At 36.5% G+C, this 25,695-nt stretch overlaps 1 protein-coding gene across 1 annotated transcript in view; it reads left to right on the top strand.

Annotated features, from left to right (window-relative positions):
- Positions 1 to 16,434, top strand: part of TBX20 (T-box transcription factor 20) — a 56,637-nt gene extending 40,203 nt beyond the window's left edge. Inside the window, exons 7-9 of the mRNA XM_082399528.1 lie at positions 7,065 to 7,177; positions 9,511 to 15,204; positions 15,237 to 16,434. Of these exons, the coding sequence (XP_082255654.1) occupies positions 7,065 to 7,177; positions 9,511 to 9,851 (454 nt within the window). The 3' untranslated portion in view covers positions 9,852 to 15,204; positions 15,237 to 16,434. The remainder of the gene's footprint in view (positions 1 to 7,064; positions 7,178 to 9,510; positions 15,205 to 15,236) is intronic.
- The last annotated feature ends 9,261 nt before the right edge of the window (positions 16,435 to 25,695 follow it).

The raw sequence follows: 25,695 nt of genomic DNA, 5'->3' as shown, positions 1-25,695 counted from the left end.
AGTTCTTATCACTATTATTTGCTTTACTTTTATTTTTCCATAGCACTATCATCATCATCTAATATGCTACACATTTTTCTACATATTTTTCTTATCATCTTTCTCCCTCTCCCCCAGCCCTCTCCCCCATTAGGCAGGGATTTTTATATTTTGCTTACTGCTGTCTCCATAATTCCTAGAATAGTGCCTTGTTCATAAAAGGTGCTAAATAATTTTTGGGGGGATGAATGAATGACTTCCCAATTTATAGATGAAGAGAGATTAACGAAGTAACAAAACTAGAATGTGAAAATGGTTTTAGGTGGTCCATAAACTCATCTATCCATTCATCCATTTGATGAGTGACTTTAAAGCACATGAAATTTCCCATATACCACATTGCCTCCAATGCATTTACTATATTGATATAAAAATCAGCATGATAATGAGTTTTATCAATTCATTATAAGTTCCCCAAGTATCAGCGTTAGACCAGCAGTTCTTCTCTTTTTGTCCATTGGTACGTTACCATTTCTTTTTTTTAATTTTATTTATTTATTTATTTATTTATTTATTTATGGCTGTGTTCGGTCTTCGTTTCTGTGCGAGGGCTTTCTCTAGTTGCGGCAAGTGGGGGCCACTCTTCATCGCGGTGCGCGGGCCTCTCAGTATCGCGGCCTCTCTTGTTGTGGAGCACAGGCTCCAGACGCGCAGGCTCAGTAATTGTGGCTCACGGGCCTAGTTGCTCCGCGGCATGTGGGATCTTCCCAGACCAGGGCTCGAACCCGTGTCGCCTGCATTGGCAGGCAGATTCTCAACCACTGTGCCACCAGGGAAGCCCTACCATTTCTTATGATAGTTTATGATTTGTAATTAATTTTGAATAAACATGTCCAAAGTTCAAATGGTACAGAGGCATATATGGAGAAAAGTATCCATCACACACCTTCTCCTCCACTAGAACCACCTGGGGAGATTTACCAATTACTGAAGCCTGTGTCCCACCCCATAGATTCTTATTTACTTGATCTGTGGGTATGACCTGGTTTTGGAATTTTTAGAAGAGCCTCAGGACAGACTTTGCTTCAGGTAAAGGTAAAGCAACAAGGACCAAATATAACCTCTTGCCTTAAATAACTAAGAAACACACAAAATATATGAAACAATGCTTTTTTAAATGATACTGGACACAAGGCAACAAAAGACAGTAATCCCTGAAAGATGGGAAACAAATGAGGTGAGCCCTATGATGGACCCAGCTTAGAGTCTGAGAGAGTATCTAGGCCATGGCACAGGGAGGGAGAATACAGGCTGAGCCTGGCAGACTCCCTGAGTTGAGCAGTCAGAGCTGAGAGTTCAATGAGAGCAAACAGTGAGAATCCACAGGACACACCACAGGAGAAGAGAATACCAAAGTCCTACAGGGGGTCCCTCTTGAGTGTTCAGCTGGGAGCTGACTAGCACATGTGTGAGGAAACTACCAGAGGTTGGGGGGAGGGGAGCACCTGAAAAGATTGGCGGAAACAGTACCTAGTGTCCATACAGGGATAAAAATAATGCCTGTTCTAACTAGATGGACTGGAAAATCTTGCAATTTGCAGGGCATTTGATAGAATACTCAGAAGGGTTTTGCTTTAATAGTGAGAAAAAAATTAGTCCTAGACTAAACAGTATTCCAGTTCTACCTAACATATCTTGAAAGCAAGACCCCAAACGATCACTTATTTCCAAATAACTTAACTATATCCTAGAACAAAGCTCAAGAATATTTATAAGAATACAGAAATATCCAGCAACCACCAAGATAAAATTCACGTCTGACATCCAATTAAAAATTACCAGAAATGCAAAGAAGTAGAAAAATATAACCCATAAATTAACCAATTGAAAATAACCCAGAACTGACACAAATATTACAATTAGCAGACAAGGACATTGAAACAGTTATTATAACTGTATTCCAAATAGCCAAAAATTAAGTAGAGACATGGAAGAGGCCCAAGTGATCCAAATCAAAATTCTATTATGGTTTAATCACAGGATATTGAATCTAGTTCCCTGTGCTATACATTAGGACCTTGTTGTCAAAATTCTAAAGATGAAAACTATAATGTATAAAATGAAAGATACACTGGATGGGACTAATGGCAGATTAGATGTTGCAGATGAAATATTAGAGAACTTTAAGACACAGCAATAGAAACTATCCAAAATAAAACAGAGCAAAGAGAAATTTTTAAAAATGAAGAGTATCAGTGAGTTGTGGGGAAACTTTAAACAGTCTAATATATGTGTAACTGGAGAATTGGAGCCCCTAAAAGGTGGATGGGGAGATGAAGGAAGAATTATATTTGAAGAAATAATGTTCAAAAATTTTCCAAATTTAATGACAACTAAACACACACAATCCAAAGAGGGCCAACAAACCCAAGCTCAAGAAGCATTAAGAAATAACACAGGGCTTCCCTGGTGGCGCAGTGGTTGAGAATCTGCCTGCTAATGCAGGGGACACGGGTTCGAGCCCTGGTCTGGGAAGATCCCACATGCCGAGGAGCGACTAGGCCCATGAGCCACAATTACTGAGCCTGCGCGTCTGGAGCCTGTGCTCCGCAACAAGAGAGGCCGCGATACTGAGAGGCCCACGCACCGCGATGAAGAGTGGCGCCCACTCGCCGCAACTGGAGAAAGCCCTCGCACAGCAATGAAGACCCAACACAGCCATAAATAAATAAAATTTAAAAAAAATAAAATAAAATAAAATAAAATAAAGAAATAACACCAAGGCACATCATAATCAAATTGCTCCAAACCAGTGTAGAAAATATTGAAAGCAACCAGGGAATTAAAGACATAGTACATAAGATAAGGATGACAGCAGGTTTCTAAGTCAGAAACAAAGTAAATGAGGAGACAGTGGAGCAACATTTCTAAAAGTACAGAAAGAAAAAAGTCTGCTCACCTAGAAATTTATACCCAGCAAAAATGTTAAAAAAAAAAAAAAAAGCAAAATGAAGACTTTCAGACACACAAAATTGCACTACAGATATGTTAAAGGAAGTCCTTCAGGTAGAAGGAGAATTATATCAGATGTCAACCTAGATCTACTCAAAGGAATGAAGGACAGTGGGAATGGTAACTACAAGAATAAGTAGATCAATCTTTTTCATATTATTCAAATCTTTTAAAATATAATTAACTGTTTAGACAAAAAAATAACAGTGTAGTGTGGGGTTTCTGTAAAAGTAAAATGTTTGACAAGAATGGTACAAAGGTTAGAAGAGAGAAATAAAAGTAATATTATTGTGAGTCTTATACTTAAAGTGGTAACTATCACTTGCCCAGCAGATTGTGATGTGTTAAAGATATTTACTGTGAACACTAAATCAACCACTAAAAAACCAAAAGTTATAAATAATAAACCCAACAAAGGAGATGAAATGGAATTATAAAATATAACCTAAAAGAAGGCAAAAAGAGGAAGAAGATTTTTTTTGACAAAGAAGCAGTGGTAATTCAGTGGTAGACGGGCTCATCTTTTCAACTAATAGTGCTGGAATAGTTGGCTATCAATAAGCAAAAAATGAACATCCATCCATACCTCATGCTTATACAAAATCAACTCAAGGCAAATTATATATCATTATGTGAAACCTAAAACTATAAGAACTTCTAGAAAAGAAAATTAAGAGAAACTTTTATGGTCTTGGTTTAGGCAAAGATTCTGGGATAGTATAGCAAAAGCATCCATAAAATTGCAAACAATAAATTGGACTTCATAAAAATTAAAAACTTCTGCTGTTTAAAAGACACTGTTAAAGATGAAAAGACAAGCCACAGCCTGGGAGAAAATATTTGCAAGTCATACATCCTATAAGGACAAGCATCCCGAATATATAAAGAAATCTCAAAACTCAATAATAAGGAAACAACCTAATTTTTAAAATGAACAAAATATTTGAACAGTTTTACCAAAGTTAATATATAGAAGCAAATAAGCACATAAAAAGATGTGCAACATCTTAGTCATTACGGAAACGCAAATTAAAACTATGATGACATACCAGTACATGTGTATTAGAATAGCTAAAATTAAAAAGACTGATCACACCAAGTGTTGGTGAGAATGTGGAGGAATGGAACTCTCATACACTGCTGAGTGGGAATACTAAAATAAATGATACAACTGCTTTGGAAAATAGGTTGGCAGTTTCTTAAAAAATTACACATATACCGACCATACAATCCAGCCATTCCACTCCTAGGCATTTTCCCAAAAGAATGGAAATCATATGTATATTTAAAAATATTCATTAATATATGCAGCAGCGGCATGTGTAACAGTTAAAAACTAGAAACAATGCAAATGTCCATCAGCAGATAAACAGATAGACTATAGTACGTCCATACAATAGAATGCTACTCAGAATAAGAAAGAATGAACTATTGATATGTGAATCTCAAAGTAATTTAGCCAGATAAAAAGATACACATAAGGCACGATTTCATCTTTAAAAAATTTTAGAAGACACAAACTAATGGGTAGGAACAGAAATCATACTAGTGTTTTCCTTGGAAAAGTATGTTGGGGTGGAGACCAGGGAGCATGATGGGCATGAGGAAACTTTTGGAGGTGTTACATACATTTATTATCTAACTTGTGGTGGTGGTGTCACTGGTCACATAAACCCAAATCGATCAAATTGTACAATTTAAATATATGCCACTTACTGTACATTAATTTTACCTCAATATAGTTGTTGTTTTTTTAAGAGCTTTAGGTAACTCAAGTGTATTTGGGACAAATTTGGGAATCATTGCTCCAGTAGGCCCCTAGTTCCACACTATAGAGAAAACCTATTCTAGGCCACTTCCTGTTCTGGGAACTGGAACATTCTGGAAATATTGTGCATATACAAACATACATATTTCTTGTTTTAAATTCACAAATGGTAGCAAACTTTATACACTGTTCTGTACTTAACTTTTTTCACTTAATATGTCTTGGTGATCATTCCATATCAATAAATATGGAATGGCCTCATTTTTTTAAACACCTACATGTTAATCCACTGGATCTGGATTTTGCCTGATCCCAGTGATTTTGGCTGCATGAGGTGGTACTGTATGCTTATTTTAAAACCTTTTGGGAGTAAAGATATAACTTGAGTAGTTGTTAGAATTAATTTTTCTTTTAGGCATACCTTTAAGTCTTCACTTGCATGCTATATAATATGACACAATGCTTTAATCTGTGTGAGTATACAAGCTTTCTAGAACACCAAATTCACTATTAGTATTTTTTCACAGGTAAAGTCTGTATATCTCTGTGAAATGTTGACAAGTATTACATTTTGAAAAGTTATTATGACATTTTATTTGCTTTCCTTATCCCCTCAAGATGAAATTTGGTGTTCGGTTTGTCCTTTATTCAACACACTTTTTAAAAATCCTTTTCTTGTCCTTTGGTGGTTAATTTGATGTTGGTCTTTAGGCCACAGCTATTCTTGGAGATGTATACTATATAAGCTAACCTGTTACCAACTTCCATTTTTGGCAAAGAAATCATTTGGCTAAACTCTAGCTGGGGGCTTCCCAGGTGGCACAGTGGTTAAGAATCCACCTGCCAATGCAGGGGACACGGGTTCAAGCCCTGGTCTGGGAAGATCCCACATGCCGTGGAGCAACTAAGCCTGTGCGCCACAGCTACTGAGCCTGCGCTCTAGAGCCGGTGAGCCACAACTACTGAGCCCATGTTCCGCAACTACTGAAGCCCGCATGCCACAACTACTGAAGCCTGCGTGCCTACAGCCCGTGCTCCACAACAAGAGAAGCCACCGCAATGAGAAGCCCATGTACCACAATGAAGAGTAGCCACTGTTCACCGCAACTAGAGAAAGCCTGTGCACAGCAACGAAGACCCAATGCAGCCAAAATAATTAATTAATTTAAAAAAAAACCTCTTATCTGGTGTTTTTCTCGCTTAATGGCAGCAGGTTGAACTGGCAAATACCAAAATAATTTTTGTTCTGAAAGTTAACAACACTCTTTAGTTTTTAGACTATATTGCAAGAGAAAGACCATCTACAAAGACAATGCACCAATTTATTTGGGGGCTTAAATTCCCTAGTGGCCCTTTATGTGTCCTTCATAGGTTTTCCATAATTTTCAGTCTTAAAGCAACAAGAATCTCAAAGTGGCCACTATCCATACTACCCATATTGTCATATACTCTATGCACTTACTAGGTTTATTAGTGAACATAGAGTCTTTTTTATGACTAATGATATTCTGAACTTTGGGCCAGTATTTCATCAGATGAACTCAATCAGTGCAGTTCGTATCAGGTGAGTGTTTTGTGTTCATTAGCTGATGAAGTCACAGGATTGCAGCTCCTTGTAGTAAATTCACCAGTCATTTTTTCACATCATTAAACTCCATATTCCTATGGTCAGGTTTTATAGCTCCTTGTTCACCTTTGACCCTAATTTTGTAGAATTTCAGGGAATTGTCCTTATCCTGTCCAGTTAGGTTTCTTGTATTTATATGCCTGAGGTCATGTTTCTGAGGCATCTACAATGAAATAAACATGCATGTTTTGAAAGTTATCTTTCCCTGAAGTGGTGGCATTTTTTTAAAATATATTTTATTTATTTATTTATTGGGCTGCGGCGGGTCTTAGTTGCGATGTGCAGGCTCTTCGTTGTGGTGCTCGGGCTTCTCTCTAGTTTTCTAGAACACTAGAAACGTGTGGCCTGTGGGTTTTCTCTTCTCTAGTTGTGGCACACAGGCTCCAGAGCGCATGGGCTCTGTAGTTTGTGGCACGCGGGCTCTCTAGTTGAGACACGTGAGTGAGCTCAGTAGTAGTGGCATATGGGCTTAGTTGCCCTGCGGAACGTGGGATCTTAGTTCCCTGACCAGGGATAGAAACTGCGTCCCCTGCATCGGAAGGCGGATTCCTTACTGAAGTCGTGGTCTTTTGGCTGAGAAAATGGTTTTACTGACTGGTAAATCATCTTTAAGACTCCTCTCCTTCTCTGAGTACTTAACTTTTTAGTTTACTCAGGATGTGTCACTCTCTAATCTAGGGAAAGTGTGGAGAGCCTGATTCAGAAACATTCCTATGCCCGCTCACCCATCCGTACCTACGGAGGAGAAGAGGATGTGCTGGGTGATGAGGTTCAGACGACACAGAATCGAGGTAAGACCGCTTCTGGGCTATGCAACTGCCGGGCAGGGAGGTGATGGGACTTCTAGCCCTCAGGGGAGAGACTGCCCCAAAGTATTTCAGAAGCCTCTTCAGGAAGGGACAGCCTGAGGCTGATCATTATTTTGCCTTTGCATCTTAAGTGATGATGCTGCCTAAAGCTTTCCTGTAGTTTGTTTTCCAGTAAAAGGACATTGAGCCTCTGAGTCAGGGCCCAGGAGTTATTTGTCTGTGATCTACTACCAAAGAGCTATTGGACTTTGGGGGTGGCCCCTTAGTCTTCCTCAACCTCAGTTTTACAATCTGAAAATCAGGGAATATATCTATTTTACTTATATCAGGAATATCTTATTAGGATCAATGACTAGAATGGAAAACACTTTTAAAAAGAAGATTCTCCTAGTGAACACACTGTGTAGAGGTGGTGCCCCAGGTGGTGAGAATAGCGGAGTACTAAAAAGTTCCTCTGCTGCAGATGTTCAAAGAGGAGCCCTCTGCATCTGGGAGGCCAGAGAAAAGAAACCAGAGGGGGGTGCCCAGGCACAGGGATGTTCACATGGGGAGAGTCCTCTGTCATATTTTTATGTTCATGATATAGAATAGCATAAACAGTCAGAACATATGACATCTCTTATAGGTAAATCCAGATGAGCTACTAGTAATTATACAACTGGAAAATTCAGTGTCAACTTTTGTTTCAACTTCTGGATACTGTGATATAAGAAAAACTTACTCTTGCAACTTGTCAAATATCTAATAAAAAATTATGGACACTAAGCTGTCATTCCTGATAGTTTGTAATGATGTATATTACCATTATTACTTAGTATATTATTATATACTAAATATATGATAAATACAATATACATATATATTTTATCTTATATTGTGACAATTTGTTCTTTTCTATTGATGTGGCTTCTCATCTTGCTCAGTACTATGCTATTTTCATAAATGCATTATTTTGTTTTTATAACATGATAACATATTTTTGTATCTGGTAGGGAAAATCTATCCTTGTTATAATTTTAAAAAATTTAAAATTCTGTCATTATTTGTCCTGATAATTTTGAGAATCGAGTTGAAGAGGGAAAAAACATTGGCATTTCATTGGCTTTACACTCAACCCGTAAATTAATTTGGGAATAAATGACTTTTAAAAAATTTTTATTTTTCATCCAAGAATATGGCATGTGTCTCCAATTATTAAAATCTTTCCTTACATCTCTATTTCAATAGAGTCGTGTGAAAAACTTCAAATAAGTATCATGCATTTCTTTTTAGAGTAATTTCTAAGTATTTATGCTTTATTTTTGACAGTGCTTATTGTTTCCACATGACTCAGCTATGCTGAGTAGAACTGGCATATTAAAATGTGTTTGGATTTTGTGTATCTGTCTTAAATGTAATCAACATAGTAAATGTTCTCATCATTTCCAAAAGAAAAGAGTTACAGAAGCTAAAGAAAAAAAAAAGAAAAAAAACAGTCTTGTGGGTTTTCATAGTGGCTTTGGAAACCAGGTAGCTTCGTTGAGGCTTGTCTGTCCAGCCTTACTTATAGGGATGCTACAGAGGTTAAGACAGATATCAGCTATTTGGAAGTCCTTTAAAGGGAATCAGGTCATTACCTTCAGGCAGGGTGCTAGTGTTTTGGCCACTCTCAGGGAGTATGCAGGCCATCTATTGAGTTAAGTCAGTAAATTCTCTTTTCCATATATGGTATAAATGATATCTTTTTGTGTGGAAAGCTAGATATGCCTCATGATTTAACCTGTCTCTCTTTTAAATTATAGATCTATTACATATTTTTAAAAATAAAATTGACCCTTGGCAGATAATGTAATTCTTTTTTTTTTAACATCTTTATTGGAGTATAATTGCTTTACAATGGTGTGTTAGTTTCTGCTGTATAACAAAGTGAATCAGCTTTACATATACATATATCCGCATATCTCCTCCCTCTTGCGTCTCCCTCCCAACCTCCCTATCCCACCCCTCTAGGGGGTCACAAAGCACCAAGCTGATCTCCCTGTGCTATGCAGCTGCTTCCCACTAGCTATCTATTTTACATTTGGTAGTGTATATATGTTCACGCCACTCTCTCACTTTGTCCCAGTTTACCCTTCCCCCTCCCTGTGTCCTCAAGTCCATTCTCTATGTCTGCATCTTTATTCCTGTCCTGCCCCTAGGTTCTTCAGAACCTTTTTTTTTTTTTTAAGATTCCATATATATGTGTTAGCATACAGTATTTGTTCAGATAATGTAATTCTTGATTTGCACACTGAAGTAGAGTTTCCAGTCTAATGAGATTTTTTTTTTCCTTTCAGGATCAGCCTTTACAACATCTGATAATTTGTCTCTCAGTTCCTGGGTATCATCTTCATCCAGTTTTCCTGGATTTCAGCACCCACAGTCCCTGACTGCTCTTGGCACCAGCACAGCATCCATAGCGACACCCATTCCTCACCCTATACAGGGCTCTCTGCCACCATATAGCCGACTTGGGATGCCTCTAACCCCATCGGCCATTGCCAGCTCCATGCAGGGAAGTGGCCCGACATTCCCCTCATTCCACATGCCCCGGTATCATCACTACTTTCAGCAGGGGCCCTATGCTGCTATCCAAGGACTGCGCCATTCCTCTGCTGTGATGACGCCATTTGTATGACTCTTCTAAAAACAGGAGAATCCAGATCCAGAATGTGCAAATAAATGGGTATGGAAATATAAGACAGGGTTGGGTGGGTGGGATGTGGGGTGTTGGAGCCGGGGCTCTCCAGGAGACATGGGACCTATTAAAGAGGAGAGCTGGACTCACAATAAAACCTACCACTGAGGGAAAGCACCATGGACCAGGATTCATCTGTAGTGGGGGACAGCTTTTGGCTTTGAGAGAGAATCAGTGTAAAGTTCTTAGCCAGCCTAAGTCCCGCCACTATTGGATATCAATGTACCAAGAAAGTTTAATAATACAAGGCAGATGAATCTTAAGATGCATTATTCCTAGTGGTTAAAAATGCTGTGTCATTGCAGTAATGTATAAAGTCAACATGTATAGGTTTTCTTTCTACTTTCCACAGGTTAAAAGAATCTTCAAAGAGGCAATACTATATAACATACCATAATGCATAATGACTAACTGAAGTCCATTTCTCCCTATAGAAATGAGAGCCAATAGAGAAGTATTTGTAGTGCTGTAGCTTAAGCATGTTTAGTTTTCCTTTGTGTTAGTTTGCTGGGGAAGGAGCTGAGATAATGCTAATGCATCCTATTTTGTGGATGAATAGGTGGTAATGACTTCACAAAGTTCTTTCTGTAATATTGAAGGGCCAGTACCTGACAAGTTCTTTTTCACAGTCTTTTCTTTCTTTCTAAATCTCTTTCTTGCAATTACTTGCCATTTATGTAGGAAAAATCTTCCATATACAAATAAAACTGAGGTTTTATTTTCCTGGGCTGCATTCTAAATACACTGCTGATTTATTCACTGAGGGACACTTTAAAGTCTCTACACCTTGACGCATGAGACTTTCTTTCACTACAATAAACAGATGGTTGCCCTATTCTAAAAGGAATTTTTCTGCCGTGGATACCAAAGCTCCCTTCATTTTTACTTCAGCTTTGGGAGACCTTATGGATGTTAAAATGCACCAGGCCAAATTCTCATTTTCAGTAAATCTGCTTCGTTGTTTGATTAGCTGCTGCCACTGATTGACAAGGATTTATGAATGACCATTCTAAATGCCCATATAGCCACCACTTAACCTTTGGTCATGAATAGGTATGTGTCCATCTATCTGATTGGCCCTTTTTTCTCACTGTATTACATTCAGTAATTCTACCATTTTTCTAGGTCCATAATATGAAATTGCATGTTAACTCAGTGACACCCTGACTGAAACATTGGAAATGCTTATAAGTAAATCTAAAGGATTTATCCACTTTATTTTCAACTCTTGCTATCTTCTTAAGCCTTCTTTTAATATTTATAATAGTAATTAACTATATTGTAGTTATATATAACATCTGTATTATTTTTGAGCCATATATATCTAAGCATTTACAATCAGGGTAGTACATTTGGCATTTTGCAACAGTTCTTTTCCCTAATAACAGAGGTTTAATGAAGTTTGTAGTCCTTCAATTTTAGATATAATGCATTCTAGCTATAGAATTTAACCTGTCTTCTTCACAAAGCTCCCGAATATTCTTAGTTTTTAATGTAATACTCATTCTACTTCGTTCTGACTACAAAAGTATTGAATCTGTTCAAAGAGATAGGAAATCTTGCTGCTGAGAGTAGACGTGTATTTGGAAGTCAAATGTAATATACTTATCACATCAAACTCAAGTAGGATTTTATTTGGTTGTTTTAATGTTAGGCTTTTCCATATCAAATGACTTTCTTGGGCATTTCCAGCCTATGAAACAAGGTGTATAATTGGCACAGCCTGTCTAAGTGATGCTATTGTTGGAACTTGCAATTGACTTTCTCCACTGTATTCCAAGGTTTGGTTATGGAGAAGCACCAGCTTCTGCATATGTTAACCAAACATCTCAAAGTCCTATGGCAGACACTGTAGGCTTATTTCTAACTTCTTGCATGTTATGCTATAGTATCCACAGGTAGTTTGTTTTCAAACACAGCACAGATGTGCGTTTCTTTAAAAAAGTAGTTACACATAATGTTTAAAGTAAATATCCACAGAGCTTAGGATAGGGATTTAATGTTTAATAGTTGGCCTGTTGTCAGTGCTTTTAATACAGAGTACTGCTACTTAAAGCAGGAATAACAAAAGTAAATACTATTTTACATGATACTACTTAATACCCTAATAAATGACTGGTCTACTAAAGCAAATCCATATCTGAATTTTCTTTTCAACGAGCATGAAAGGATCATTTTAATACTATTTTGACATTTTTCCCAATTGGTGTGTCTCAAAGTAGGTTTATATATTTTTGTTAAATATGGTTTTATGCTAGTACGTCCTGAATTCATAAATTTATTTTGTAATTAATCAATATAAGAATAAAAATAGCACACTTAGAGAAGAGCAAAGACTAAGACACCAAAGCATGCTCTTGGAAAATCACACCTGAAATTCTTGGATACACTTTTTAAGTATCTGGTATTATTTGAACAAGAAAGAAGAAACACAGGTGAAATGGAGCTTAACCTGATCAGTCACTCTAGTCATGGAAACCAGGGGTAGATATATGACCCCACCAGGGTTCTTCTGAGCTCTTCTGCTTGTTGATTATTACTTAACTCCTTGGGTATTTAACATTTAAAACTCTAAAGTCTATTTTACCAAAATCAATTGCAAGAACTAGATAATTAGGGACAAAGCCAACTGAATAATAAAGAGCATGAGCTATGGTATATTTGGAATAAATTCAGGGTCCCCCCCCCAGGTATATTACAGTATTAAAAAGCTTGGCTAACGTATAGTGCTGCTTAAAAGCGGCCCTGCCAGAATGGCTTTATCTAACCCAAAAGAATTAATTCATAACTTAGTAGATTCTACATATGTGATATGTTTTTAAAACGTTTATCAATAATTCTGAGTAAGCTCATTTATTTCTTTTACTTAGTAAATCTTCCCCCCTCCTCTGTCCACCCTTGGCAGTATAAAGGATAAACATATCCAGTTTGTGTCCAACATATCACAGATTATTAGGTAACAAGGTCTACATTAATGAATTTATATTACATTACTGGTCCTTTTGAGTTTATAACAATGGTATGTTGTCTTAAAGGTCTACCACCATTTCTAGTAGGTGGGCACAGAGTAGGAGATATTAAGACACTTCCTGATTATGATGCATCATCTAGTAAACACCCTGTGTAAGAGTCACATTGACTTTGTGGGATATTCCAAAACCTCCTCTCTCCACCCTTATCTGCATCTCTGTAATTGCACTTCTCCAGCCACAATGCCCCACCCTGGGGGATAAAAAGGAAACCCTCTAAAAGCCCAAGAATAAGTATTCTTAGAAGCAAAGCATCTTCATCCCATACTGCCTATGAATTTTTCATAGAGATAGTAGGATATTTATCCCAATTCTGAATTTCACATTAGCTTTTCAGGCTGTCCTGCTTATACTTAAGTTGAATTATACAGAGAAAAATGAGCTTCAAATAAGGTAAATGGAGTGATTTTACCACCTCATTAAAAACACAGTCAAACTCAAGCCATGACTCAGTAACTAAAGTTCAAAAAGTCAGTTATGTAATGTGCAGGATAAAATATGGCAAGAAAAACAGTATTTTTACTCAATCTTCCATTGACCAAGTAAGGAAAACTGTTTTCATTATTAAATGTGTATGGAATTGATAATTACTACAAACAAAACAATATTATACTATAAATTTAGACTAGACAGAAAAAATTTTCAGCTGGCTCCTTTAGAGAGCTAGGCTTGGGTGGAGGATGGATTTTATAAATTTTTATATTATTTCAGAATGTAAGGATTTTATGTAAACAAGCAAAGGGAAGGTTAAAAACTCTTAAAATTTTAGAAAATCATAACATTCTTTCTTCACTACTATTCCATGCCAGTAATAAAATATTCCAGTACTTAGCTTTCTTCAGCATGCCTAAATACGCAAAGGTTCATTTATAAATATCTGATAGACAAATAATCCATAAGTATTCTCTGGCCCTTATTTCTCTGTCTCTCCCTTAGGTAATTCCAATCTCCTCCCCTGATAATAAGAAAATAAAAACATTTTGGTGAAATAGTACATCTGGACAAAAAATACAACTTGTTGTATTTTACTTCTGGTACATTAAAATACTGTATTTAGTTGTTGTTTTTCTTAGTTTCAGAAACCTAAAAGAAGGTCTTCTATTTCCTAAAGGATAAAATTGGATCTAGCCTCTTTAGTAGACTCTATCACAGTTCTATTGTTTGCTGTGTTCATTTGCTTAACGAATTGCGTGAGAACAGTCACTGTAATGAAGTGTGTGTGCTGGGGGTGGTGGGAAGGGCATGGGAAATGTTTTATGAAAAAAGAAGTTATAAGCCTAATACTATAAAGTAACATCTAATGAAGTTCTTTTTAAGTGCAATATATTTATTTCTGCTAGAAATGTATTATCAACATTATGTAATATTTGAAGCATTACATGTTATTTGTAAACAGCTTAAAATTATATATTACCCAAAATTGTACAAAAGTACAAATGTGTGGATGTTAATTTCTTTCATTAAATATGATGTGTTTCGATATACATGCACACATTTACACCTTTCATTATCTCACACACTTTGTGACTTTTGGTACCCATTTCCTCACCTGAAAAAAAAAAAAAGAGGAGGATTAGGTAAGATCAGGGGATCATAACTGGCCACTCCCAGGCCAGACACAACGCACAGCAGTACTATGCAGGGTTATGGTTTTGTCTTTAATCGCACTTGAAAGTCTTTAGAGAGGACATTGCTCTCAAGTTGCCACCAGTTCCCATTTTCCTACACCCAGTCCCTTTCACTCATTCACTCTACCGGAAGAAGCTTTAGAAGCACCAGTCTTCGCACTTTTCTGTTCTGAATGATATAGAAGACTCCATAAAGCTTAAAGAATTCCTACCTCTCATTCTAGTCATGAGCTCTTGGATGTGCTGTAATATTACACAAAGCAGACTGACACAAAATAAGATTAGCCAAATTCAAAGTCTTAATCCTTCTTCCACGTAACAGTCCTTCAAAATGCTTGACGTTATCAAACCTTCTGCTTTCAGAAGTCTGCTCTATTACCCTTAATATTTTGTGCATGCCAAACACCAACCTTTAAAAATCTTCTATTTGGAATAATTCCCAGCTTATAGAAAAGTTGCAAGAACTGTACAAAGAAACTCTGTATACTCTCTACCCAGATTCACCAATTGTTAACTTTTTGCCCCATTTATCATTTGCATTCATACTGAGTAGTCAACGCATACACACACACACACAAATTGTTTTTCTGAACATTTGATAGTAAGCTTCACACATCATGCCCTATTATCCCTATAGTAAGCTTCACATATGCCGCATTATCCCTAAGTAATTCAAACTCTATTTCCTAAAATCAAGACGATTCCAGTAAATATCTACAGTAGAATTAGCAAGTTCAGGAAATTTAACAATGGTACAATACCGTGACCTACTATCTGTACTCCAATTTTGTGAAATGATGCCAATGATGTCCTTTGTAGCATATATTTTCCTTCAGTAAGAAGTATCAGATCCAGTTCAGAATCACTTATTGCATTTAGCTGTCAAATTTCTTTAGTCTCCTTTAATCTGGTACTTATCCTTCCTCAGCCTTTGTCTTTTATGGCAAAAGAATTCCTATTTTTCAATGGCTTATAATTTATTACTACCCTTAGTTATCTTGATACTCAAATCATCCCAGATTTGGTCACTGGGAGCCCCTTAAGTTGGCTCCTGTGTCCTCTTGACATGCCCTAATTTACTTTTTTTTTTTAAGTTCTTCAATTTCTGGCATAACACACTGTTCCAGGCTCATCTTGTACCTTCCTGCCTCAGCCCTGGAATCAACAGTTTCTACCAGGAGCTCAGATTCCTTTTAGTTGGGAAACTGTATTAGTAACCAATATCTGCATGCCAGATGTGCTCATTGTCTTATGTTTCTAGGCCTTTTCAGCTGACAATGTTAGGAGTATATATATATGTATGTAAGCACACATGTTCAAATATACATATGTGTGTGTGTATATAAAATGTATTAGAAATCATGAGTGTATGCTGGTATCTCCAATTCCAATGTACTCCCATAGGATCTTTTTTTCCATGCTTTGCCCCATTCCGTATCTGTATTTGCCTTCTTCCACAATGAGAACCCTGGCTCCCAACAACATCAATATATTTATTTACTCAATTCTACTATACACCCCAAATAATTTCATACTACTTCTTTCATACAACTACAACAAACCTTCTAAAAAGAGTTCAGCATTTGTTTGCAGTTGTTTACCCTGCTACTCAACTAAGTGTATATAGTCAAATGACATGTTTAGCAGTTACTTAGTTTTTTTCTCCTATATGGTCATGTTATTCACTTGCAATACAACTGGGTTCATTTGTTCAGTTTGCTTATAGTTTTAAGGTTTTTTCCTCTCCTTCTTACTGATTTTTAAAATATATATATAATATTAACGTACTTCCAACAACAAAAAAAAACTCATAAAACTAATAAGCAATTATAACAAGGTCATAGGACACAAGGTTAATAAAAATAAGTCAAATGCTTTCTAATATATCAGCAATGAACAATTGGAATTTGAAATTAAAACACCATTTATATCAGCACCAAAAATAAAGAAGAAATACTTAGGTATCAATAAAATATGTGCAAGATCTATATGAAGAACACTACAAAACTCTGATGAAAGAAGTCAAAGATCTAAATAAGTGGAGAGATATTCCATATTTGCAGATAGGTAGACTCAATAGTGACAACCAATTTGATTTATAGATTCACAACAATCCCAAACAAAATCCCACCAAGTTTTGTGGCTATCAACAAACTGATCCCAAAGTTTATATGCAAAAGACCCAGAACAGCCAACAAAATATTGAAGAAGAACAAAGTTGGAGGACTGACAGTACTCGACTTCAAAACTTACTATAAAACTACGTTAATAAAGACAGTATGGTATTGGTGCAAGAACGGACAAGTAGATCCACAAAACACAATAGAGAGCCCAGATAATAAACCCATATGAATACAGTCGACTGATCTCTGACAAAGGAGCAAAGGCAATTCAGTGGAGAAACTATAACCTTTTTTGAAAAAAATTATGCCAGAACAACTGAATATCCACATGTAAAATAATGGATCTAGATACAGACCTTGCACCTTTCACAAAAATTAACCCCAAATGGATCACAGGCCTAAATGTAAAATGCAAAACTATAAAACTTCTAGACGATAACAGGAGAAAATCTAGATAACGTTGGCTTTTTAGATACAACGTCAAAAGCAGATCTATTAAAGAGAAAGTTAATATGATGGACTACATTAAAATTTTAAAAAGTCTGTTCTATGAAAGACACTATTAGGAGAATGAAAGGATTGGCCACAACTGGGAGAGTATATTTGCAAAACACGTATCTGATAATGGGTTTGTATTCAAATATACAAAGACCTGTTAAAACTCATCAATCAGAAAACAATCTAAGTTTTTAATAGGCAAAAGATCTATGTGAAAGACAACATACCAAAAAATATGTAAAGGTGGCAAATAAACATGAAAAGATGCTCAGCATCACATGTCATTTGGGAAACGCAAATTAAAACAACAATGAGATACCATTACACACCTGTTAGAATGGCTAAAATCCAAAACACCAACAATACCAAATGCTGACAAAGAGAAAGAGCAACAGAAACTCTCATTTATTGCTGGTGAGAATGCAAAATGGTACAGCCACTCTGTATGACAATCTGGAAAAGGCAAAACTATGGAGATAGTAAAAAGATCAGTGGTTTCCAGGGGTTTGGGAAGAGGGAGGGAGGAATGAATAGGTGAAACACATAGGCATTTTAGGGTGATGAAACAATTCTGTATGAGATATTATAATGGTGAATACATGACATGATGCATTTGTCAAAGGACAAAGAACTGTACAGCTCAAAGAGTGAACCATAATGCAAAGTATAGTTACATTAGTTAATAATAATGTATCATTATTAGTTCAATTGTAACAAACGTACCACACTAATAAAAAATGTTAATAACAGGAGAAAACTGTGTGCAGCAGTGGAGGGGAAGGGATACATGGGAATTCTGTACTTTCTGCTCAGTTTTTCTGTAATCCTAAAACTATCCTAAGAAATAAAGTCTATTAATTTAAAAAAGCCAATGAGATACCACTTCACACCACTATAATGGCTATAATCAAAATGATGGACAATAACAAGTGTTGGCAAGGATGTGAAGAAATTGGACCCCTTGTACATTGGTGGTGAGAATATAAAATGATGCGGCTGCTTCGGAAAACAGTCTGGCCGTTTATAAAGTTGTTAAACAAAGTTACCATATGACCCAGGAATTCCACTCCTAGGTATACACCTAGGAGAAATGAAAACATATGTTGGGCTTCCCTGGTGGCGCAGTGGTTGAGAATCTGCCTGCCAATGCAGGGCACACGGGTTCGAGCCCTGGTCTGGGAGGATCCCACATGCCGCAGAGCAACTGGGCCCGTGAGCCACGATTGCTAAGCCTGCGCATCTGGAGCCTGTGCTCCGCAACAAGAGAGGCCGCGATGGTGAGAGGCCTGCGCACCGCGATGAAGAGTGGCCCCCGCTTGCTGCAACTGGAGAAAGCCCTCGCACAGAAACGAAGACCCAACACAGCCAAAAATAAAATAAAAATAAAATAAAATTTAAAAAAAAAAAAAAAAAAAGAAAACATATGTCCACGTAAAAACTTGTACATGAATATTCATAGCAGCATTATTCATAATGGCCATAAAAATGGAAACAACCCAAATGTCCAGCAACTGGTAAACAGATAAAATTTGGTATATCTATACCATGAAATATTAGTTAGCTATAAAAAGAACTGAAGTACTGATAAATGCTACAACATGGATGAACCTTCAAAACACTATGCTAAGTGAATGAAGCCAGACACAAAGACCACATGTTGTATGATTCCATTTATATGAAATGTCCAGCAGAGGCATATTCAGAAAGACAGAAAGCAGATTGCTAGGGGCTGGAAGGAAGGAGGAATGGGAATGACTGCTAATGAGTATGGGGTTTCTTTTTGGGGTAGTGAAAATGTGGACTTAGATAGTGGTGATAGTTCCACAACATTGTGAATATACTAAAGTCACTGAATCTTACACTTTAAAAGAATATATTCTATGGTATGTGAATCATATCTCACTAAAGCTGTTACTTTAAAACACAGAAAAAGCTATCCAGAAAATATTTTATTTCCATTTCGTAGGGCCCAACTTGTCAACTTTGAGGACTTCCAGGGGAGTTAAATCTTGTGTACTTGTGAGTTAAGAGTGAGCAGTCTAGAATCTTCTGCCTGCCTCAAAATTCTGTGAAAAGAAGATAATACTGCCTATTATCTGTGAAAAGAAGATAATACTGCCTATTAGATAGCATTGTATGGTTTTAGGCTCTCAATTTAAATTGGCTTATTTTTAGCTCCATTTTTTTTTTTTTCCCCTAGGAGGAATTGTAGCTGGTTCTTTGGACTCCCCGAAAAGAAAAAGATGATATAAATAATTTCTTCTCCATCTTGAGCCTTGCTATGATAATAATTGCTACCTTTTGTAAAACATTTACTATATATCTATGTACTTTATATACATTATCTTACTTAATCTTTGCAACAACTCTATGAGGTAGGAGCTATTATTATTCCCATTTGAGGTATGAGAAAATTGAGGTTTAGAGAAATTAAATGCTCAGAGATCTACAGTAAGTGAGATAGCCAGGACTCAAATCCTGTCTGTACTCATAACTAAGACACTGTGCTAACCCCTATAACAAAAATTTCTAGATTTTAAGAAAAAAAATTTAAGGTCTACATTGCCTTTACGGAATCCAGGTACGCAACCTTAAATAAGAAACATAAAAGCAAAACTCAACAATTTTTCTCCTAATGAATTTTACATTGTCACTGGTAAGTGTGTCTCAAGAAGAGTTTCAGATTGTAGCAAAAACAAGAAGGAAATTTTAAACTTCCACATTTACCTTTTAAGGATGGGTCAATATTTATGTGAAAGCAGGACTCTGCTGCCCAAAGCAAGAGCCTGGTGGTCTTCATATAAATACTTATTACTTATTTAGGGGCATTTCCCCTTCCCTTTATACTCCAGTCGCCATTTTGGCTCCTAAAGGACAGATGTAATTAGAGAATAGGAACAATGAAGCCCACTGTACTTAAGAGACTGGAAAGCAAGTGGAATCAGGGAGGAACCAGAACAGAGATCAGGTGGAGGCCGGGCTGGGGCTGCCTGAATAGGTAGAGAGAGATAGGCTTAATTCATCTGAGTTGGCAGTGAGAGGTGTAGCAACTAAAGGACAGGATGGGGAAAAATTGTGGGGTAGATTGCAGAGAGTAAGACCATAAAGGTGGAATCAGAACACATAGCTGGAGATAGATGAGGAGAGAAGAGAAGCACTGTTAAGAAGGGAGTTTGGTACAGGGCACTGATGACCCATTAGGTATATTTTTCCAGCTACCTAAACATACGTTCAAATACTAACTACAATCAAATAAGTTTAAAAGACTTTAATAAGGCCATGTAGTCCGAAGTCTTTATTTCATAGTTGAAGAAATCAGAGCTAGAGAAGTAAACTGCCCAAAACATATTGGCTCATACCCTAATGTGGTATTTCTTGACCACTATGTCATGATCAAAGTTAAATCTTAAGTCAATCTAAAATATTATGTGATATAAAACATAGCACACAGGTGCCTTATGTTTCATTTCTGTTTTTGCTATATATTGTATTTAACCTGCCCATACATATAATACAGTTCATTCTTTAATATAGTCTAAGACTTTTGCTTATTTATATTGAATGTAGTAATTCTTGTATTAGTTACTTTGGTGGTAAATTTTTAAAAATCTCAATATGTTGGAGTTTGTTCATGGAACTATCACCACTGGGTTCAAGGAAAAATTGACTTTTGGGGTCTGGTATAAATATTCATGTATGTGCTGGTGTATATACTGGTTAAGTCATTTAAAAATGATTACTGAGTACCCTTCTGCTCAAATCAGTGTGCATATCTTATGCAATTAGGCAGTCTCTCCATGTGGGAGGGGAAGGAAGTCTCCCAATTAATTAATGGATTACCTTCCTTCCTCTGAATGACACATGCCTATATAAGGCTGTTCAAGGTCAAGGGGATCTCATTTCATCTGATACACATCTGGGGAACTAAACAGTATGGGTGGCTGAGAGAGCTACAGTTTTAAAAGGAGAATAGGACCCTCATGGACACAGAAAGTAGACTAGAACTCTTAGAAATTCCAACTTATTACAGATACCTTTTCTCCCGTGGATGAAAAGGCAGTTTTATGCAAACTGTCATATACAGATGCATTTACATTCCAACTGTATGCTTCACTGCAACTCGGTGACTTTCCATTTTCTTCTATGAAAAAGCACCTGCATCCAACTAGAATTTAAACAGGCTGTATAAAGTAATTCAATAGCAGCAAATGCACTATTTAAAAATGAATCAATCTGAGATATGTAATGGTTTTAGACTGAAGCAGCTGTTTTATAAAATATACATATGCAAAGACTTTTCTTTTAGTGGAAGCAACTTGCTGAAGAAGAATTTGAAAGAATCTTTTAACATATAAAACAGACCAATTAGAAAACAAATAGCCACCAAGAAGCCTATATCTATGGTTATTCTATTTTTGAGACAAGAATAGAGATACATGAATAGACAGAAATTTTTTCATCTTTGTGAATTTATAGGAATTCTTGCAAAAGTATTAAAAAAATGAATCCCATTCAGTTCATCTTTTTAAAACTTCTTAATTGAAATGAATAAAATTACTAAATCAAAATGCTCAGAAAAAATCTTGGATATGTGGTTCACTTATAGTTAGCATAATCATGAGATTCTAAGAATTTTGCTACCATTTTTGGGACTGATGATGACAGACTAGAGATAAACACTTTGATGCCAATTCCAACTCTTTGTACCATAATAGAGAAAAAAAGTACTTTAATGTATAAGAAACTGTAAAACAGCACAAATAAAACCCCATCTTGTATGCAGATTATCTGTTAAAGTGAAATTAGTACTTTAAATTATCAACTTACAAGTGGAAAATTAAACATTTTCAAAATGATATTCACTGAATTACCTCTATCTTTCCTGATCCATATAACCAAGCTAGTTATAGATGTAACTCAGCTATCCACTTAAATTTATGTCTATGTATTTGCGCAAAGTTAAAACACTTAAATTTGATTAAAAAGTTTCTGAATCAATGAAAGCAAAGTCATTATTATTTGGAAAACCAACCACTGACCACAATGAATATCTTAATTATTTTGATACATGAAATATGCAATGTAATTATTTTTATGATGGATTATATTTGGAATTTCCCTACACTTCATATTTAGTTAACTGATATATTACAAGAACAGTGATATTTTTCTTTTTAAAAATGAACTTAAAAACTTCCGTAAATTTTTAAAATTCTGATTTACAAGTCGTTATTGCCATCTGCTGGTTATACAGTTTCATTGCATTTTGGGGTAAAAATTAGCAATTGTTTTACTAAAAGAGAAAAACAGAGACAACTTTTCGATATAGATGACTGGAAAATCTCTATGTAAGAGAAACAATTTACTAAATCACAAGGTATCTTCATCTCAAAGAGGAAAAAATAATTTGAGAATACATTGCATTATATCAAATTATAATGCACTATTTTAATTGTCAGTTCACCGTAGAATAAGTATCAGGCATACTGATTTAAGTCACTGTCATTAATAAGCATAAAGCTAAAATATGACTTAAATAACTGTTCAAAATAACTAGCTCAAAATAAGTGAACACTGTTAGAGAAGTTATAAAAGATGAAAACTTGCCATGATTCTATTCAAGCGAATAAAACTGAGCGCCATGTTTTCCCTCACATACACAATCTATCCCTCTCCTTACTGAGAGAATGCAAAATTATTTAGGCAACTGTCTCTCAGTTTTCTGAGTTAACTAGTGAACCTTCAACTCGTATTACTGTTTAATAATAGAACTAACATATAACTTAATGACAAAAATCCAGGTGAGCAAAACATTAATTGGAAATAATACTCATCAGTATACTCTGAATATGGTCACTCTAGAGCAAGATATAGTAATTACTTTATTTTATTTTATTTTTTGGCCACTCTGTGTGGCCTGTGGGAGCTCAGTTCCCCCACCAGGGATTGAACCTGTGCCCCCTGCAGTGGGAGCGCAGAGTCTAAACCACTGGACTGCCAGGGAAGTCCCCAATATATAGTAATAATTTTAAAATTAAGCATATACTCTTTTAGATGCTTTACTATGTTTTACTAGGTACTTCAGCATTTTTCAGATCGGGAGATAAATATTAGAGCAGTTAAGTTACTGGCTAAAGGTCACGCACTGGTAATCTTGCATATATGAGTCCTCTATGTAAAAGATTTAGAATGCAGTATGGAACACAGTTAATTCTATGTGTTTACTATATATCTGAATCATATATATCCTGCTTATTTTACCTTTAACACTATATCATGAGTATTTTCCTATGTTGTTAAATATTCATTCAAAACGACTTTAGTCAATTTAGTAATGCATCACTGTTATCAGTGTTCTGTAATTCATTGTTTGACATGGAGGTTACTTCTAATTTTCAATTATATAAATAATAGTACAATGAACATTATTATAAAAATTATTTTTTAAATGCCAAAAATGACCAGATTTGTACTTTCAAGGGCTAGACCAATGGAAAGAATATGCTTTATTCTGTTAGGACATGGAGTGATCCAAAAGACAACTGGAAACTCCAAGAAACAAACAAATTCACAAAAAAGGGAAACATAAGAAATAGGCAAAATAGATTGAAAAGAAGGAGACCAAAATCAGAAAGTCCAGTTCAAAGTTGTACAAGAAAATGTCACTAAAAATGACATCTGGCCAACATTCCAGTAGCAGCCACTCCTTACTTCCCACAAAAATACCCACTCCTCATGAAAAACAAAGACATAAAACTTATAAAATCACTTAAATGAATAATTTATCAACAAGGACCCTCAGATTACCTTTTAAAATATTCAACAAGATATAACTTAAAATAAATACATCTATTAAAATCACAGAGAGTTGAAGGATAAACAGATTAACTGGGAAAACACTGATTTTTAGAAAAGGCACAGATGGCCATATCAATTTCAGGTAAAAGTAGGGTGTATAATTCAGCTGACTTGAAACGTCTATTGGAAAATATAAATTGCCCAAATTGATACCAGAAGTAGTAGACAATGTAAACACACCATTAATAATGAAGGAAACGTAAAGACTAAAGAAAAATAAAAAGGCTCCAGAACCAGATGTTCTAATACATACAAAAAGGTGCAAATCCACCCAATTCACTTTATGAATCTAACATAATTCTACAATTCCCTTTTTATTAAAGGGAAACAAAATCATTGCACTCCAAAAACAATATTAAAATACTCATATGAAAAATAAGGTATTTTTTTGAATTTGCATATTTACTCAATAATACATTTTTATCAACCACCCATAAGTACCTTGTATTTTAAACTCAGGATTGGACGATTTATTAGCTGTTAAAAGTTGGGTAAATCACTACATCCTTGATCCGCGGTTTCCTAATTCGTACAAAGTTATCGTGTGAATTAAATGCGAAAACTTTTTTTTTTTTGGCCCCGCCGCTGGGGCCCCTGGCCTTCGCAGCGAAACCGCGGAGTACTAACCACTTGACCGCCAGGGAATTCCCTAGATGCGAAAACATTTTAAGCACCAAACATAGTGCCAGGAATGTAGAAACGCTCCTTGAAGAAAATCTTACAAACCAACAATATCAGCACTTATCGAATTTAAATAAGTGACAAGGTGAATAATACTGTCAGTAACTGCTTTAGACCTTCAGAGTAGGGAAATTAATGTGGGCTGGGGCTTGGAAGGTGATAGAATTGAGATGGGCAGGCAGAAATGGATGAAAAAGCTACAGGAGGGCTTTTTCATGTAAGTAAACGGATAGTTATGGAGTCACACTGCGGACCTCACTTGTAATGACTGGAAAGGAAGATTTGTGTCCGCGGACGTGGGAAACTAAAGTTGAAAAGGCAGACTGGGGCAGCTTGCTGAAGGTACCGACGAACAAGCCAAGGAGTTTACGTTTTATTTGTGGGCTAATGGGAGCCACGAGCATTTCTGAACGGTGTGGCATGCGGAAAATTAACCTGGCCACAGTGAGCCTAGATTAGATGGGGGAGAAGGGGCTTAGGGAGTTCGATCCATGATAAAACAGATGGGACATGAAGCGGCGCGGGCTCCAGCGGCCTGGACTGTAGCAGAGGACATGAAAAAAGCCAATGGCCCCTGTCCATCTTTGCCAGCCGCCCTAGCATCACGTGTGGCTGTGCAGTGACTATGGGGCTCCCCTCTCGCGTGGTCCTGGGTGCTCCCTGGTTCAGAAGGGGGAGACTGCTGAGCGCAACTCCGCGCTCAACTGCTGACGAATTCTGAGCAACCTTGTTGGGGACACAATTTCACTTTAGAATAGATTAATAAGCGCTGTCCTCAAAGGGGACATCACCGAATTCGCGTCAACCAGAGGCTCTGGGGTTAGACTCACCGGGCTGACGCCTGCTCTGCCACCTGCTGCCTGCGGCCTCGGGCCACTGCCTCGGCGTAGGAGACGAACTGAGTGCTCAATGCTAAGTGTTCCAAGGAGGCGAGGAGAGACGCTCCTAATAAGTGCCAGGTGCATCA

Source organism: Balaenoptera borealis (assembly GCF_965194805.1).
Source record: "Balaenoptera borealis genome assembly, chromosome: 7".
In the NCBI taxonomy this organism is placed as follows: Eukaryota; Metazoa; Chordata; class Mammalia; order Artiodactyla; family Balaenopteridae; genus Balaenoptera; species Balaenoptera borealis.
Note: the sequence above shows the minus strand (reverse complement) of the source record. Positions and strands in the feature narration are given on the sequence as shown.